The sequence below is a fragment of the Atractosteus spatula genome, chromosome 21 (assembly GCF_055471065.1).
Source record: "Atractosteus spatula isolate fAtrSpa1 chromosome 21, fAtrSpa1.hap1, whole genome shotgun sequence".
NCBI classification, from domain to species: Eukaryota; Metazoa; Chordata; class Actinopteri; order Semionotiformes; family Lepisosteidae; genus Atractosteus; species Atractosteus spatula.
In genome coordinates, this window is record NC_142726.1 from 5,257,516 (window position 1) to 5,275,447 (window position 17,932).

General features: G+C 40.7%; 1 protein-coding gene across 1 annotated transcript in view; it reads left to right on the forward strand.

The window, feature by feature from the left end:
* Window positions 1–17,822, forward strand: part of LOC148817037 (calcium-transporting ATPase type 2C member 2-like) — a 34,558-nt gene extending 16,736 nt beyond the window's left edge. Inside the window, exons 13-27 of the mRNA XM_088938806.1 lie at window positions 1,761–1,858; window positions 3,423–3,524; window positions 4,326–4,415; window positions 4,638–4,739; window positions 5,521–5,677; window positions 7,027–7,197; window positions 7,806–7,900; window positions 8,249–8,299; window positions 8,788–8,954; window positions 11,765–11,833; window positions 13,424–13,540; window positions 14,441–14,588; window positions 15,131–15,226; window positions 15,804–15,945; window positions 16,685–17,822. Of these exons, the coding sequence (XP_088794932.1) occupies window positions 1,761–1,858; window positions 3,423–3,524; window positions 4,326–4,415; window positions 4,638–4,739; window positions 5,521–5,677; window positions 7,027–7,197; window positions 7,806–7,900; window positions 8,249–8,299; window positions 8,788–8,954; window positions 11,765–11,833; window positions 13,424–13,540; window positions 14,441–14,588; window positions 15,131–15,226; window positions 15,804–15,945; window positions 16,685–16,815 (1,736 nt within the window). The 3' untranslated portion in view covers window positions 16,816–17,822. The remainder of the gene's footprint in view (window positions 1–1,760; window positions 1,859–3,422; window positions 3,525–4,325; window positions 4,416–4,637; window positions 4,740–5,520; window positions 5,678–7,026; window positions 7,198–7,805; window positions 7,901–8,248; window positions 8,300–8,787; window positions 8,955–11,764; window positions 11,834–13,423; window positions 13,541–14,440; window positions 14,589–15,130; window positions 15,227–15,803; window positions 15,946–16,684) is intronic.
* Window positions 17,823–17,932: the final 110 nt, after the last annotated feature.

Below are 17,932 nucleotides of genomic sequence, written 5' to 3' on the forward strand. Positions count from 1 at the left end.
AGTAAACATTGTTAGATTGATCCTGGTACATTTTCCTAAATATACATATTAGTGTTTGGATTTCATTCAACCTCTTCTTTGAATGACTTAATTATTGACTTAATTAGTCTAGTTTACCACTCCAGGATTAGGAATGAGCACTTCTTCGTATACTGTACATATACAACACCCAAGCAGATTCTCTGAGGAACAGGCTACACATGTCCATCTTAATAGTAAAAGACAGATTTCCATCAACCTCCCTAGACAGAACCATCTAAAAAATCTCAGTCCTACTGGAAACTGGTGAAAAGTGCAGTTCACTCCCCTTCCCTGTCTCCTTCATCCTAAACTGAGCTGAAGGTCAGCTTTCAAGACGTCTGGGATGGGATTGGACAGCAGGCGTTTTTTAATCTTGTGTAATGTACACCATGTCCTCTTCAAGATGTCATTGCAGCTCACAGACATGTTACTCCCTGTGGGCTTACTGACAATACCCTATGTCACTTATTCCACATTGTCATCATCTGTAATGAATTAATGGATAGATAATCCAACTTCACTGTTCCAACAATGCATTACATCCATTACATGGTCATTTAAGAAATTAGGCAGCCTGTGTTGTTGAAAGTATCAACACTTTTTTTATAAAACAGCTATCATAAAGGGAGTGTCATATCAGCTTTGTCTTTTCTTTAAGCTTGTAAATGACCAACAATAGCTCAGGTCAGAGTTTTTAATCCCTGCGTCTTCCATAAATGAGACTACTGGGTCAATCAGAAGATCCAGCTATATGATGGGATCAGACACTGGCAATACACTTTGGTTATTCCTTGCTTACATGCGGGTTTTGAAGGAAACATTCAAACATTGGAGAAAAACCTGCACATCTTACACTTTAAACTTGATTTTAAAAGCCTTGTAGTGAAATAATCAGCATCCTATAACAGGGGTTTAAAGTTCCCCTTAAAGGGGAAGTCAAACACAAAAAAACAAACTCACTGTCATCATCCTCGTTTTCAAACCTCTTTTCCCTGGTGAGGGTTGTGATGGTAACAGGCTGAGAAGAGTAGATCAGACTTCCACCTCCCTAGCAACTGTCTCCAGCTCCTCTTGGACGATTCCCAGGTGTTCCCAGGACAGCTGATAGATACTATCCCAGCGTGTCCTGGGTCTGTCCTGGGGTTTCTTCTCAGTAGGTCGTGCCTGGGAGGTCTTCTACGCCAGATGTCCATTATGTCACTGTATGATAATCAAATGACCAAGAACAAATCCTTAATGCCATACAGCCAGTCTGAAAACTGATCCGTCTCAGGGTAGCCTCCCAAGCCACAGAAGACACTGTCCATTTCCAAGAAGGAGAAGAGCTTTTTCAGATGAAACACACCTATCACTGTGTCTGTGGACTAATCAAAACAGTCATGTAGAAACACCAGCTTTGGGCCGAAAACAATACAGGGCAAAAGCGATTTAATCCACCAAGACTTCATCTTAGATCTTCTGTCCTTAATTGTTAGGTCTGAGTGCTGTATAGTTAGCTTTACCTAGGTAGCAGGTGTATATAGTGAGTGTAGTGTAAAAATGAGTTTATTTAAACACTGTATTGTATGGTATGATTACTATTGGGAACTCAGTGTAACCATAGTTATGACAGTTACACTTGGTATTCTATCTTTAAAAACATGACTCATCTACTGTATGTGAGAATACAAAGACCATCAGAAAAGTTAGAAGCTACCAAACACTAAATATCTGCCTCATCTTTTATCAAACTTTCCTAGGCTGCTGCAATGTTATCTGCTCTGATAAAACTGGCACCCTAACAGCCAATGAAATGACTGTTACCCGGCTTTTCACTTCCGATGGAATGCATGCAGAGGTAAGTTTGAATAAAACGGGATGCAGAAACTATACAGTGGCTTGGAATAAATTTGCTGTTAACAACCTAGACTTTTTTTCAACCAACCATCTGTGATAGCAGGACCTCACATAACGAATGCAATTTGTCCTATATCCTCATAACAACTATTAAGTAGTTCTATAACTGTTCCTAATAATTGGAAGTTATAAATTGAAGTTTGGAAGGGATAACAACCAGTCAACCACACACAGCTGTAAATAATCACCATAATTATAGAACTTAACTGTATGTATCAAAACACAAACACTTCGTTTCACATTTGTCTCAAGCAATCGATCTCCATCTTGAACGTAGGTTCACTTCTCTCTGAATGGGGTTGGAGCCTCCTCGTCCTATGGCTAGGAGGCTGCCCATTAACCAAGCAGGTTAAGCCAAACTTATCTCACCAAATATTCCAAACGTTCACAAAGCATTCAATTCTTGGATGTTGTTGTCCCTAGTGAGCTGTGATATAGAGGTGAAATGTGTTAGAGGTTTATTTAGTGCAACTCTTCTAGCTGAGACAGCCTGACCGTAATGACCATTCTCACTATTGCAAGGAATGAGCCAGGGAGCTGCTTTGAAGGTGTAGATGAAATAACAGCAAGGGTGTAAGAGAAATAGACATATGGAAGCTGAGCAGGCAAGATAATATACATAAGAGAGCAGAAATAGTCGAGATTAGGTTATGATCTTCCTCATATACATCTGTTAGAAAAATCAATCTAATGTTTTATTTATAAGCCCTCTAAGATGAAGACCTCCAAGGGACAACCTATCAGTTTTCTGATACTAAATCCATACATCCGAATCACAAGCCCCCTAACCAGTATGTTATAAGGTTCTGTACAATTTTAGTCACCCTGTAACTGTCCTACCTTTTACAAACAGAAGAGCACAGGACAGCCTCTGCAGTCAATATTGTTTGCTTAGTAACACTCCTCCCCAAAATCAAACACAAACACAAATTTATACCATTGTTTTAAAAAGACAGAGTAGCTCTACATTTGATGGAATGTAGTAAAGTGTACTGTAAAAGTTTATAAAAAGACTCTTTACATTTGACATTTTAAATACAAAAGGCATTCACTGAAGGCAGGGTCAAAGTACGTTTGCAAAGCATCAGATGGAAATATAAATTCAGATGGAAGAAAAGGAAACCAGAACACAAAGAAGGCTGTGATTCATTAATGATATGTCATTGTTCTACTCTTTGCATTTATGAAATTGATGAAATCGAAAATCACAAATCTCTGCCTAGTTTCACTTGGCACACCTTCAGGTTAATGAAATTGCCAAATAGTCATCACTTCAGCATGGATGATAGAAATACAAGGTTTCTACATTATCATATACATTTGGCCCTACATGACACCCAAGGCCAAGCTACTGTACATTATGAACATGTTCATGATTGCTCCAGTGTTGTTCCATGGGTTTATATATCTAAAGAATATCTTTAAAATAACTTTTCCTTCAAGCTTGTTTAGGGCCACACTTCAGATATGGAAAACCTGTTCCTGTAATATGCGTCTTTCCTCAGGTAACAGGAATAGGATATAACAGAGACGGGAAGGTTTGTCTCATGCCAAGCGGGGAGCTTGTGAGTGGTTTTAACAAAGGCTCTGTAGGAAAACTGGTGCAGGTGAGCTCGCAGTTTTGCAGTGCATGGGCGACGAAGTGACGGAACTAAATCCTGTAAATCGCGTAGTGGGGCTTTATTGTGTGTATTCAAGAAAACGAAAATCCACTTCTCGATACTGCAGGTGAGCAGGTGAGCTGCATGTAAATCAGTGGAATCGCCGATCTAGAAAGAATTCTTGCTTAATTGAATACGTATTTTCGGGGTTCAGGGTTTATTTTATTTATCAATGCATGAACAGTGCAGCGTTCGACGGTGTTGTCGGCAATGAGATGCGTTAAGATGCTCGTTAAGAGCGATAGAAGAGTAGAAGGACAGGGATTTATAGGGATTAGATTAACGAAAAGAAAAAAAATAGGATACAACAAATGACACAATTGCAATTTACAATACAATGTACAGATTGTGCGAAAGTAACACAAAGATAGGAGGTATTTGGCACTCTTCGTATGTGTCCTGAGAGTGCAAGTGATAGGAGGGCGCCGGTGCACCCTGTCAGTTCAAGGAGGTAACTGCAGGCGTCTGCTGTGGTTGGCTGTTAGCAGTCTTACTGCCTGGGGGAAGAAGCTGTTACGAAACCTGGTGGTCTTCGTCTGTACTGTATACTTCGGTATCGTTTCCCGGGTGGTAGTAGAGAGAGCAAGTTGTCTGCTACCTTCCGGGAAACGGTACCGAAGTACAGTATACAGACCAAGACCACCTGGTTTCGGAACAGCTTCTTCCCCCAGGCTGTTAAACGTATGAGATAAACTTAGAAAGAATTTTTGCTTAATTTAATACGTCTTTTAAACAATTTGTTTACAGGCAGCCTGCATATGCAATAATGCTGTGATGAAAGAGGGCGCTCTCATAGGGCAGCCCACAGAAGGAGCCCTCCTTGCTCTGGCTATGAAAGTGAGTTGCCTTTTTCTCACTAAAACCAGATGCAAATGAACAGACACAAACATGCCCACGTGGCTTACAGGACTGTTATTTCTTTATTGAAATGTATTATGTACCTATTTGGAATAAAAATAAAGCTGTGAAATTCTAGGAAGATATCCGAGTCCGGTTTGAGTGTGGCTGAAAGTCAGATCTTTTGTTTGAATAGTAATCTGGTGAACCGGTGTCTTACAGATGGGAATAGAGTCTGTGAAAGAAGACTATATCAGGAAAAAAGAGTTGCCCTTTAGCTCTGAACAGAGGTGGATGGCCGTAAGGTGTGCCAGCAAAAATCAGGTGAGCTGCCTCTCCAGTGTTGTGGCACAGAACGGCCAGCACTCTTTTGTCCCAGTTCACAGAGCACTGGCTTTTTCTGACTTTGTGTTCAAGCAAATCTCTAAAACTACCACTTGCAAATAATTTCCCCGCTCTTTTGCTTTGCATTACAAATATACTACCCCCACCTCTAAATTAGATATGAAAAACAGCAGGATGAGCAACATTTAATACATTCTTTCCAAACAGGAAAGATCTACAGTACTTTAGATCTAAATTGTGCTTTGAACACAACAACCTGCACTTGAACAATGTTATTTCTATTTTCTATTTTCTATTTTCTATATCCTTAACATTAAGCTTCTTGATGACTTGTCTACTTTAGACTCTGTGTTATACTTAAGGTCTTATACTGACACTGGGGGCTGTTCAGTTATTTGCTTAATGTGACATTCATCATTCGTACTGATTTTGTTACTGCTGGAAAATAAATAAATGGCGTTTGTAATGACACTTCTGTAATTTTGATTTGTAGGAGGCCACACACTCAGTTTTAGAAAATAGGCACATGCCTTCCACTACAATTCATATGCATTAGTACTGTGTTATCACTTTTTATTCAGTCAGCTGACACCTGTATTCAAGGTAACTTTTGAAGTCACAGAGTGTAGAAAATGCACTAGGAAGTGCTGCAGTTAAGACACTGTACCAGAGACACATACTGTATACAGCATTCAAATACAAGAGTAGGTTTGCCAGTGTGCAAGGTTCGAGTTAACTACATCTTTTCTCCTTCCTACAGGAGTCAGAGGAGCTGTATTTTATGAAAGGGGCGTTAGAGGGGGTGATAGAGCACTGCAGCAGCTACAGCCAAGGTGGGGTCTCCCTGCCACTCACCCCCCCAATGAGAGCTGTTTACATGCAGGAGGAGAAGCGTCTTGGGGCTCTGGGGCTGAGAGGTAAAGAAAGTCCCTCACTTCAAAAGGCTGCAGGCTCTTCATTATTAAAAAGGCCATAAAGAAATGGCGGTGGCTCCAGCTGAATGAAAAACAACATTCAGCCATTCAGTCAAACTTCAGATACATCCACTCTCCTTGACAGGAGTGCCTTCCCCAGCAGATTTCAGTCAATTTAAATTAAAAGTAAGGTTCCTTGGGCTTAAACGGCTCATTTATCAGTCAACATCCTGGGGGCCAACCCTTGTTCTTGTCCAGATAATGGAGTTATTTTTAAGACAGGAAGGAATGTGACAAACAGCCTGTGTCAATTCTCAGTAGAGCGTGGCCTGGATTCCTCTGATTTACAGTGAGTTTAACAATAGTTGAAAAAGCAAAACTGGTTTTCCCGGTTGTCATTTTAGCCCAATGGTAGAGTATCTCGCAACCTGAATTCCTTCACAAAATCAAATATTGTTATTTCCCGGAGGCATTGCAAAGCAGCAAGAATTTACTCTGTGGTGAGAAGACCTTACCACAAGTGGAGAAAATGAAAGGCGTCAGAACCCTCCTCAGGGCTCCCAAACGCAGTCCAGGGGAATCCCCAACACTAAAAACAGGCAACACATCCCCCCAAGGCTGGTTTATAAAACAGACGCAATCAACATCCATCATGTTTATATAGAGCTTTTCTGGACACTCCACTGAAAGCTCTTTACAGGTAATGGGGATCCCCTCCACCCCCACCAGTGTTCTGCCCCACCTGGATGATGCAACGGCAGCCATTGTGCACCAGTACACTCACCACACACCAGCTCTCAGTGGGGAGGAGAACAGAGCGATGAAGCCAGTTCAGGGATGGGGATTATTAAGAGGCCATGATTGATAAAGGCCAGTGGGAAAATTGGCCAGGACACCAGGGTTACACCCCTACTCTTTTCGAGAAACACCCTTTTAATGACCACAGAAAGTCAGGACCTCGGTTTTACATGTCATCCAAAAGACAGCACCTTTTTACAGTATAGTGTCCCCATCACTATACTGGGGCATTAGGACCCACACAGACCGCAGGGTGAGCGCCCCCTGCTGGCCCCACTAACACCTCTTCCAGCAGCAACCTTAGTTTTTCCCAGGAGTCTCCCATCCAGGTACTGACCAGGTTCACACCTGCTGAGCTTTAGTGGGCTACCAGGTGTGTGTTGCAGGGTGATATGGCTGCTGGATTTTATACTACAGTGTTTCTTGTAATGTGTCACTTATAATACTGATACTAAACTCAATGCCTTTTCTCCAGCTGGAAAGTTACAGGGAATCTGTGTTGGAGTGGCTTTACCAGATTCACAGAGTGCGTTTTTGTCCTGTGCTGTCCACAGTGCTGTCTCTGGCTTCTGGACTAGAGCTCGGCCAGCTGACCTTCCTGGGTTTGATCGCGATGACTGACCCCCCAAGAGAGGGCGTCAGAGAGGCCGTCCTCACCTTGCGAAGGTCAGGGGTGGAAGTGAAGATGATCACCGGAGATGCTCTGGAAACTGCTCTATCTATAGGTACTGTAAGTTCATGTCCGATACGGAATCAGTCAGGAGAATCTGCTCAATATCTGTTGGGATCACTCAAGCCTGCTACACTAGACAATTTTGCAAAATAACGTCTTTAACCAACTTTCCTTCGAAAATGCTAAAAAAAACTAGGATGTTTCTGTCTGGCTGAGGACTAGCTTTAAACGAAACGGCCTTATTTCCTGGACGGAGTTTCTTCAAGGGTAGAGGAAGTCTTCAGGCGTTTGCTCTAACCTGGGTGGTCAATTAAATAATTCATCTAATAATTTTTTAAAGATACGGGATTTTTTTTTACTTAAGGGTTTAATTTACTATAAAACAAAGATCTTAGACAGACAAAAAACTAGAAGACACCTATTCCTCTAGGAATCTTATTCTTCTTATTCCATTCCAAAATTTTAACCCAAGCAGTATTTAAATGATCAATAGGTCAAAATTTTTGAAATGTTATTTCTTGTTCCCAAATTAACGTATGCACAGAAGTATATCACAATATGGAATTCCAGAGAGAAAGATCCCACAATGTCTCACTTATAAAGACTGAGATCGCACCAAAATAGATTTCAAGTAATTGGGTGACTTCTTCCTATCCACAGGGGAAAGCATAGGCATCGACAGTCGCTTGGGAGCGCTGGCAGGCACGGAGCTGGACAGGCTGACCGACTCTGAGCTCGCGTCTAAGGTTAACAAGGTAAGACGGCAAGATTCATTCACTGACTGTGTGCTGCTCTGGTCACACATACCTCATTACCACATCATGCGGTCAAATTAGCCGAGTCAGCGGCTTTAAAATAATCATTTGAGTGTACTGAAGCTTTGCCATCGCAGATACCATAACAAATGTACTTTTCAGGAAATCTCATTTCACTACTGTAGCAGGCTGTCAAAACGGATTTACAACACTTTCTAATACATGTTGCTACTATTTAAAAGGAATGAAAGAAATGTTAGATTTTCATGGGTTATAAAAAGTTCTGTGAAAAAATTTTGTAAAAACATTAAAAGCATGGACTCTTACTCTTAAATTATTATATTTCAGGTTTCTGTGTTCTACAGGACAAGCCCAAAGCACAAATTAAAAATAGTCAAGGTATTGTATTTGCTTTTCTTTCCAAGAATATAAAACTGGGTCTTATCTTTGCACAGCAACTGTAATGTGAGAGAGGTGCAGCAACAATACCTAAACACGTCCATGTCTTCTACTACACTGCTTAGAGCTGGCTTCTTTTTCAGTGCCAGCTAACCCATTATACATAATCTCCAAGTTCCTGTTAAATCCATAAATAAGGATTTCATGCATATACGCAGGCTTTCAAATAGAAAGTATTTCAGTCTAATCTAAGTCATTAAATTACTTGCAGTTCAATGGCTTCGTCCATCTCAACAATGTCCATTTACTATGGTGATGCTTATTTTCTGTCCTTTTTCTATAAACCTAGTAATAATCAAAGTTCATCATCATTTGTGTTGTGGAAAAATGTTTCCTTGCGTGTTTTCAGGGGAGACCTGCAGGATGCCCTAATCCTTCCTCTGATCTCATCTAATCTCTCTGTTCCAACGCTCATCCCTCAATCTCAGGCATTGCAGAGTCACAGAGCTATCGTGGGAATGACGGGTGATGGCGTGAATGATGCCATTGCCCTCAAGTCAGCTGACATCGGGGTGGCAATGGGGCGCACAGGGACGGACGTCAGTAAGGAGGCAGCCGACATGATCCTGATGGACGACAGCTTCTCCACAATCATGTGAGTGCCCTTGTGTTGAACTTTGCCAAGTGGAGGTTGAGCTCTAGGATACCGGCAGCACGGGTTCGAGCCTGGGCTGTGTCTCCAGCCGACCGGTGGGACTGCAGGGGCTTGGAGGTGGGCGATTTGGGGGAGCCCCACCTGCACCTCCTCTTTCCCCCCTGCGAGCAGCTGCTGAGATGTGAAAAAACACAACTGGTGGACTTACAGCAAAACAAAGAGCTGGAGATCCTGAATTAACAAAAAAGCACTTTGTTGATAGAGATGGATACAACCGGTATGTATGTTTCCCAGCACTCCAGGAAACATTTAAGATTACCATTTGATGTCGCAGAGCCCCACTGTATTAAAATGAGATACCTCTGGGCTTGTTGACTGCAGCAGTTAATGAGATTAGTGAAGCCTGGGCACAAAGATCATGCATATCCAAATCAAAATGCCCAAAGCAGACACAAATAGAGCAGTATCTGACTTGAAGCAAATCCTCCTGCTGAAGGGCAATAATTACACAACAGGATCAAAAAGGTTCCAAGAAAATGTTATTTAACAATTTAGTGCTGTAGGTTATCATTTTAATATGGCACAGCATGAGGAACTGTTACAGTATGTTTAATATTTAAATACTGTATATGAGTGTTTTAAAAATCTGCTAAAACAAGTGTAAATATCGGGACAGTGAAGTGAAATTTGCAGGGTTTTTTTGTACTAATGAAATTTGTATTTGAGATCAAAACTTAAATATAAAATAAGAGATAAGATCACTTTATTGGCCATATACAATTTCTTGTAATAGGTATTTGTCTTTTCGCATACCCCAACTTGCTCTTCATGAGACTCACAGACAGGGGGAGAAGCTTGGGGTCAGAGCGCAGGGTCAGTCATTGTACAGCACCCCTGGAGCAGTTGGGGTTAAGGGCCTGGCTCATGGGCCCCAGTGCAGTAGGATTCCTCTGCCAGCCGCGGGATATGAACCGGCAACCTTCCAGCCACAGGCGCAGATCCTGAGTCACAGAGCCATAGAATTCCATCTCTTGCTTCTGGTAGTTATTTTATATGCATTGTTAAGCCATATTAAAACAATGTCCTTTGCTGTGTTCAAATTCCCCAGTTAAGGTAAACATAAGTATTGGGAAAAATTAACTTGAAGTTAAGTTAGTATTTGGTTACATACCCCTATACATGCAATGACTGCTTCAGATCTGCGACCCATCGACATCACAACAATCTGGACATGTTCCTTCAAGATACTCTGAGAAGCCTTAACTGCCGTTCAGCTATTGCTTGTTTGTGAGATTTTCTAAATTACGTTTTCCCTTAACCGAGTAAAATTTGCTCAACAGGATTTAAATCAGGAGATTGACTTCGCCAGTTCAAAAGATGAGGTGATGTGCTTAGGATTCAATTCAATTCAATTTATTTTTATATAGCACCTTTCACAACAAGGTTGCCCCAAGGCGCTTAAAAGGATCATTTGCAGTTCCTCCCTTTCTCCACACTTTTCCCTTTCTGTCACTTTGATGAAGGTTTATCTTCATCCAATCTCATCCTCATCTGTAAAACTTTGTCCCAGAAATCTTGCAGCTCAGCATTCTGTTGTAGTGCTGTAAGAGAGTTGCCTCTTGCACACAGAGAATTGAGATATTTTCATCACCTTTGCAATATGGAGATTGTCTGCACTCTCTTTGGCATTATTTTAGGGTTTTTCTTCACAGCTCTAATGATTTTTCAGACATCTTCCTTGGACAACCTAATCTTTGTTGAATGCTTACTCCTGCAGTAGTTTTTTCTTTTTCAAGACATTCTATATTGTTGATTTCTCGATGTCCAGTCTCTCTGCAGTGGTTCTAACTGGAGTTTTCTTTGCTCTCATCAATTGCTTGCCCTTCCAATAACGACAACTCTCTAGACTTGGTTTTGTGCCTTCTAACTCAAGAGGCAGACCCAAAACTCCATTCACAGCTCTTTTATGTATTCACAATTATGCAACATGGAACATCTGAGCAATCAGAAACTCCTGTCAGCCATCTGTCCCAATATTTGTGCTCACCTGGGGGGGGGTTAAAACAACCAATTACATTGTTCTAACATGGCTAAACATAATACAAATGGTATATAAATTAATTCCCAGAAATAAAAGCAGACATGTTATGCTTTACATCACATTAATCTTTTGATCTGAAATACAAATTTCATTAGTTCACAGCAAAAATGACAAATTTCACTTTTCTGTCCCAATATTTTCACTGTTGTTCACAGCTGTGGTTTCGGTACTGATGACCTGAAATCTAGGGTGCAAGGGTATATTGGGTGCAGTATATCAATTTGTTTGTGAGTCACTGCTTTTATGAAGCACAGTGCAATTAAATCCAAGCAGAGCCAGCATGCTTCACAGCCAGTTTTCCCAGTTCCGTTCTTAAGTGTTGTTTTCCTGAACATTGTTTTACACAATTAACATTGCAAATGACATTGAAAAAAGGAACAGCCACTTCACCTACTCAGCCTGTCTTGGGACTGTGAGAGAAACTGGATCACACAAAAAAAAAAAACCTGCAGCCACAGAAACACATGCAAACTGCAAAAGCTCCAGGCTGGAATCGATCTCAGATGTTCCCTTTAGAACTGGAAATCCAATCCATTTCGAAACAAGACAATAGGGAAGAATGAAACCAGCAGTTTCCTGCTGAGTTTTTCTTTCTCTAAATGAATCTTACTGTAGGTCTTCTGTCAAAAGGTAAGGCTAATTTATTTTTAGTTCATTTTTTAATATAGCAGTGATACTTCTGTAACCTACTTGTTCCATTATTTTCCAGATGTGCCATTGAAGAAGGAAAAGGAATATTTTACAACATTAAAAATTTTGTCAGGTTTCAGCTCAGCACGTACGTACTATATATATCCTATACATTATACATGTCCTTTATATTAGGATGGCCTGTCATTGAAAACATGATAAAAAATCTTGCCCTATTTTGGGACTCGGTATCCTTGGACTGTGCCTGTAACCTTAAACAGAATTACACATCAAGTGCTCTGCTTCCTTATTGTCCTCTTACACGTGAAATGTACAGATATTTAACTTTTGAAGAATGTTATTTTACCATGCATACGTCACAAAGTAGCATCACCAAGTCTACCATCACTGACAAATTACTTTAAAAACTCATAACTGGTCTTGGGACATCTCAAAAGCATCATGTCTGATGTTTTTTTTTAACATCCAGTTTCTTGGTCAGAGTTCCTGCAAGGCTGCATTGTTGGTGATAAATATCCTGGATCAAGGGACTATGATTTCTACCCTTTAATTTTTATTACATTCTGTACGTCCGAAAACTTCTCTGGTTTCTAAAACTGGGTATCTTACTCCCTCCAAACCAGTGGTTCTTAACATCTACTTTAGCTGCATCCCTTTGGTTCTCAAAAGAGGGTCTCGCACCCTGATCCAAAATCACAGAAGTAGTCAGCTCTTTCAACCTAAGATATAGATGAACTATATAATGAAATAGAATTATTCCTTTTCATTTCACAGTAAAATTAAGAGCACATGAAAAAATTACTCTTTTTTAGGTTTACCTTAGAATACCAAGGAAACAAAATAGCTGTCTTTACGTGTCTTTATGTAATTTGTGTTTTCAATGATTTGCCTGTCTCACACTCCCTGGGAGTGTGTTCTACTACTGCTCTGATACTGATGTTTCTTTCACACCAGTATCTCTTGCACAGAACCTGAAAATTCTTCCAATCCGCCATTCACCTGCCACTCTGTCCTTTGAAATAGCAAATGAATCTTTGTTTTTATGTTTTTGCTCCAAGACTGTTAGCATCCAGAATATTGCAAATGATAAATCCGAAATATTTTTTTAAAAATATTAAACATAGGGTCTCCTGAGTCAATCCACCAGCAAGGTGCACGCTCAGAACGCAGGGTGTGTTCCTGTGAGTCTGGGCCAGGTCACCACGTGTACCACAGAGGCTCTCCGGCTTTTACGAATCATTTACAAAGAGCATGAGACTGAAATGATGCTCATTAATAAAAGTATATTTAAATGAATTCAACTGTAAAGCACTTCAGTAAATTGTAACAAAACAATCTACGATTTTAAGCAAAATAAAGGAAGGCATTGAGTTTCCCCTAACAATTTTTAAGGAAAATACAGAAATATAACTTTTTAAATTTATAGAGAGTGCCTTGTGCTTTCTTTTCTGATTCTTTTTAAATCAGTGCATCTCAACTCAAATATTGACACAGAACATGTATATATATATATTCTTTAAACAAATTAAACACAGGTCAGCAGTCACTGATGTTTTAAAGTGTTCTTCTAGATACCAGACTTTAAGTACCAGATTTCAGCATTTCTACATTCATTTTTAAATGAACTTTAGTTTTCTGATTGCTGTAAAGTCCTGCGTTACCAGCACAAACACAATGCTAAAAGTAACTAAATTAAAATGTTTTTTTCCCCTCTTAGGAGTATCGCAGCTCTTAGTCTGATCACACTGTCCACGTTGTTTAATTTGCCAAATCCGCTCAATGCCATGCAGATCCTGTGGATTAACATCATCATGGATGGTCCGCCTGCCCAAAGGTAAAGCTGTCTTCCAATGTTTATGTGCAGAACTAGATGCTTTGTGATCCGTGGTCATATTGAGCTGCCGTCACAACTCTACTACTGGGAAACAACACTGCCATTAGTTCTTTTTCTACAGCCGACATCGTGCTCCAATATTATAACATCTCCGAATGGTATTAACATAGTTTAGTTTGGGTGAAGAGAAATCAAGGTCTCTTAATGTGCTCACAACTCAAGATAAATTACACGAGAGAAACCAGTACATGGTACTGTAACCAAACCATCACATTTCCCAATCAAATCAAGCTGAGTTATTGTCAGTTGTTTCATAGCACTATCATCACTTTGTCCTCTCTGCATGTTAGAAAGCTAAAAGACAATTTTTGTACACCAAAATACTAAATATTATCCAGATTAACCCTTCTTAAAACATGGCTAAAACTACAGTAGAATATCAAAATAGAATTGTTTCTCTCCTTCAGTGTATGTATAACAAACATTGACAGAAATAATGTCCTGTCACGTTTCTGTCATACAAAATGTAGCAGGCAGGAATGCATACATAATAAATTAATTTACTGTATAACTCATATCATAACTCACTGGAAATATATGCGAGATGCAACTTCTACATATCCATGACACAAAAGCTACTATATATCTTGATGAGACCTGAAATAATTACAAACTGCAGTGTACAAATTACTAGGGAATCTGGCAGATTACATTTGCCATCATCTGTTCTGTTTTTTCCTTTATAGTAAAAATACATGAAGAAACCCTCTGTGAGAGTAACATACATTAATTCCTGAATCTACCAGTTCTAGACAGTATGCCAGTGCTGTATTCCAGGGTCTGTGCAACAATTTGGGCTTTTCTCTGATTGCATCACTTATGGATTTTTCTATGTTGAAGTCTGGGGGTGGAGCCTATTCACAAAGATGCCATCAAGCATCGTCCCAGGAGCATGGAAGACTCCATCCTGAGCAGAAGCCTTATCCTGAAAATCCTGATCTCTGCATCCCTCATCATCGCTGGAACGCTGTTTATCTTCTGGAAAGAGGCACGTTCTACTAAACAAGTCAAGCTGGGCCAAGATAAACTGTCAAGGTTTAAGTTAACGACACAATAAGAAGTAAAAAGAAAGATTAAAAATGTGGAGATTTCTTCAGGTGTGTGGGGAAAAGGGAGGGATCAGAAATATAATGTTCATTATTTGTTTAATGTGATTTACCATATTCCTTTCCCCATTCCCCACATATATCCAAAATGTTTTTCTTCTTTATGTTTAGGTGGTAATAGAATAGACATTTGCAACGAGCCCAGAAAGTCACATCTTATAAAGAATATAAAGGTTATAAAGTGTGACACATACCCTGCCCTGGACCTGAACTTAGCAAAAAGATCTAAGCCTAAATCAGACTTTACAGTATGATGCTTGTAAAAGTACATTATTGACAGTTGTTGAGGAAAATGTCAACATAGAATGTAAAATCTGGAATATAGGTCTTCCTGTTTTTCTTAGCTATGACAGCTGTTTTCATCTGGCTGCTGATTTTTCCTTTCAAGCTGAGCGAGATGGTAAACATACGTTTGTTTATGTAGATGACTGATGGCAAAGTTACCTCACGCACAACAACGATGACATTCACATGTTTTGTCTTCTTCGACATGTTCAACGCTCTGACTTGTCGATCCGAGGTGAGTGACTTAGAAGCAGATCGCCCCAGGCCTCTCTGAAATCAGAGACACACACTCGCCCCAGGCCTCACTGAAATCAGAGACACACACTCGCCCCAGGCCTCACTGAAATCAGAGACACACACTCGCCCCAGGCCTCACTGAATTCAGACACACACTCGCCCCAGGCCTCACTGAATTCAGACACTCACACTCGCCCCAGGCCTCACTGAATTCAGACACACACTCGCCCCAGGCCTCACTGATTTCAGAGACTCACACTCGCCCCAGGCCTCACTGAATTCAGACACACACTCGCCCCAGGCCTCACTGAATTCAGAGACTCACACTCGCCCCAGGCCTCACTGAATTCAGAGACTCACACTCGCCCCAGGCCTCACTGAATTCAGACACACACTCGCCCCAGGCCTCACTGAATTCGGAGACAAAAACTCGCCCCAGGCCTCACTGAATTCAGAGACAAACACTTGCCCCACGCCTCACTGAATTCAGAGACTCACACTCGCCCCAGGCCTCACTGAATTCTGTAATTCAGCACATAATTAATGCTTCTAACACTATTTTTTCTTTGTTACAGTCCAACCTGATTTTTGAGGTGGGGCTTTTCCAAAATCGCCCTTTCCTGTGTGCAGTGATAGGCTCCATCCTGGGACAACTAGCAGTTATTTACATTCCTCCGCTACAGAGGGTCTTCCAGACAGAGAGCCTGTTGGCAGTAGGTGAGTCAGAGCCTGCTGCACCAGGCCAAGCATTAAATGCAGGAGCTTACTGTACACAGTACCTTAATGTCATTTATCATAGTTCTCTTTCTAGAATGTCTGCTAGAAATATCTAAGCTATACCACTCCCTTTAAACAGTAGTGCACATTTTGATGTTGGATTGAATATGGACATCTATGGTCTTAAAGGTACAGTTGTCTCAAAATATACAGCGCTATTCTTCACAAGCACTAAAATTCTGAATTTGAAAGGTGGCATGATAAAGGAGACAGAGGTAAAGAAGGACAAGTGTATGTAAAGGAAGTAGACGTTAACTGCATTGCAGGTCGGCAGTTAGGTTGCTGTCTGAATGGTTAAGTTGAGCTGAGACTGTCATACAATTGTCAAGATTGTTATAGCTAATAAAAATATACTTAAAATCACAAAAACTACCCAGCTTGCAACAACGATTGATATGAGATTGGCATAATGTAAATATGTCATAGTAGGATTTGCCCCTCAAAATACAGAAGATAACATTGGAAATCAAATTCAGAAAATATATTGTTTAAAACTAGGTGAATTTGAAAAGAGAAATTCTTTAAAAGAAAAACCGGGACCTGAGCACTGTGGCAAATGTTGCGAGACAAAGAGCTGGATTTCTGGCAATCTGTGGATGTCAGGGGATCCCCTGGCTCCAGTTTGAGGCTCACTGTCACAGAAATGTGACGTCTCCTCTCAATGTTCTGTTTCTTGCAGACTTGTTGCTGCTGACTGCAATGGCCTCCTCCGTCTTCATTGTGTCAGAACTGGTGAAGCTGCTGGAGAGATGTCTAATCAAATGCAGAAGGAAGAAAGATTGCCGAGGCAGTGATGTGTTATCCAGTTAGTTTTAGAGTTGTTGTTTTTTTCAGTTTTTCCAATTTGCAAGTTTTACGAAGCTCAGTATAAGCTCACAGAAAGACTGTGGTGTTTTGTAAAGGCACAGGTTTGCTTTGGTTTTGAAAGAATATAGGAATCACTGCTTGGTAATAATATAGATGTGCTTAACACAGGGTAGTGTCATCTTTTTCCTACCTTTGTGCAGACAATTGTATGGATTCCATCCCTCTCCTGGCACAGAATCAGAATCAATCCCTAAAACAAGGGTTTACAGACACTTCTGTAGCGTGAAGGCTGCGGGTGCTCTATCTGTTCTCAATGGAGCTGAGATTCAGTGGGGCTCATACTTTCTTTGAAATATGGAATCGCCAATTGTTGTCGAGGTTGGCGCACTGCTGCACTCTCTGCACAAGCATGAGAAGGAAGAAGGACAGATGTATGCCCCTCCGAAAAGCCCGCTGTGAAAACTGCTCACAGGACAGCAGGCTTTGTCTGGAGGAGTGATGGTATTACACTGGGCACACTGTAAGCTCACAAACAAGACCCAACCCCAGCGAGCCAACACATTCAACTCTAGTGACGGTGGGAAAAGCTTATGCCAAAGCCTGGAGAGTCCTGGCCCAATTCATTAATGGCACAGCCCAGACACACACCAGCACTGTCAGCAATCCAGGTGAGTGCCTTGACTGGAACAGCCACTCCGAATCCCCTGCCAACGGTACAGTTCTGATGTTATCAAAATAAACATTGTTTTTCTAAAAATTCTATTAATGCCAAATTAAAGTTATGTGTTTTACATATGCCCATGTATTTCCTCTGATGCTCACTTACTGCCACACAATTAGATCATAGGGATCGTTTGCAAGTGCAGTATTTGTATAGCATCTCCATGCGTTTATACTGTACTGTATGTCCAGGATAAGGTCTTGAGATGGCCTGTGTTAATCACTACCTCCAAACAGCATTAATGGCCATTCACTTGAAGGATGTAAATAAAAACTTTGTACAAAATAAACTGGACCTCTGATATTTTGATGTTTTGATCAAACTGTGCTTGATCCTTTCTGTAAGTTCCTCTCTCCCTTTCCTTAAAGAACAGACTCTTAGCTGCTGAGGATGCTGCTA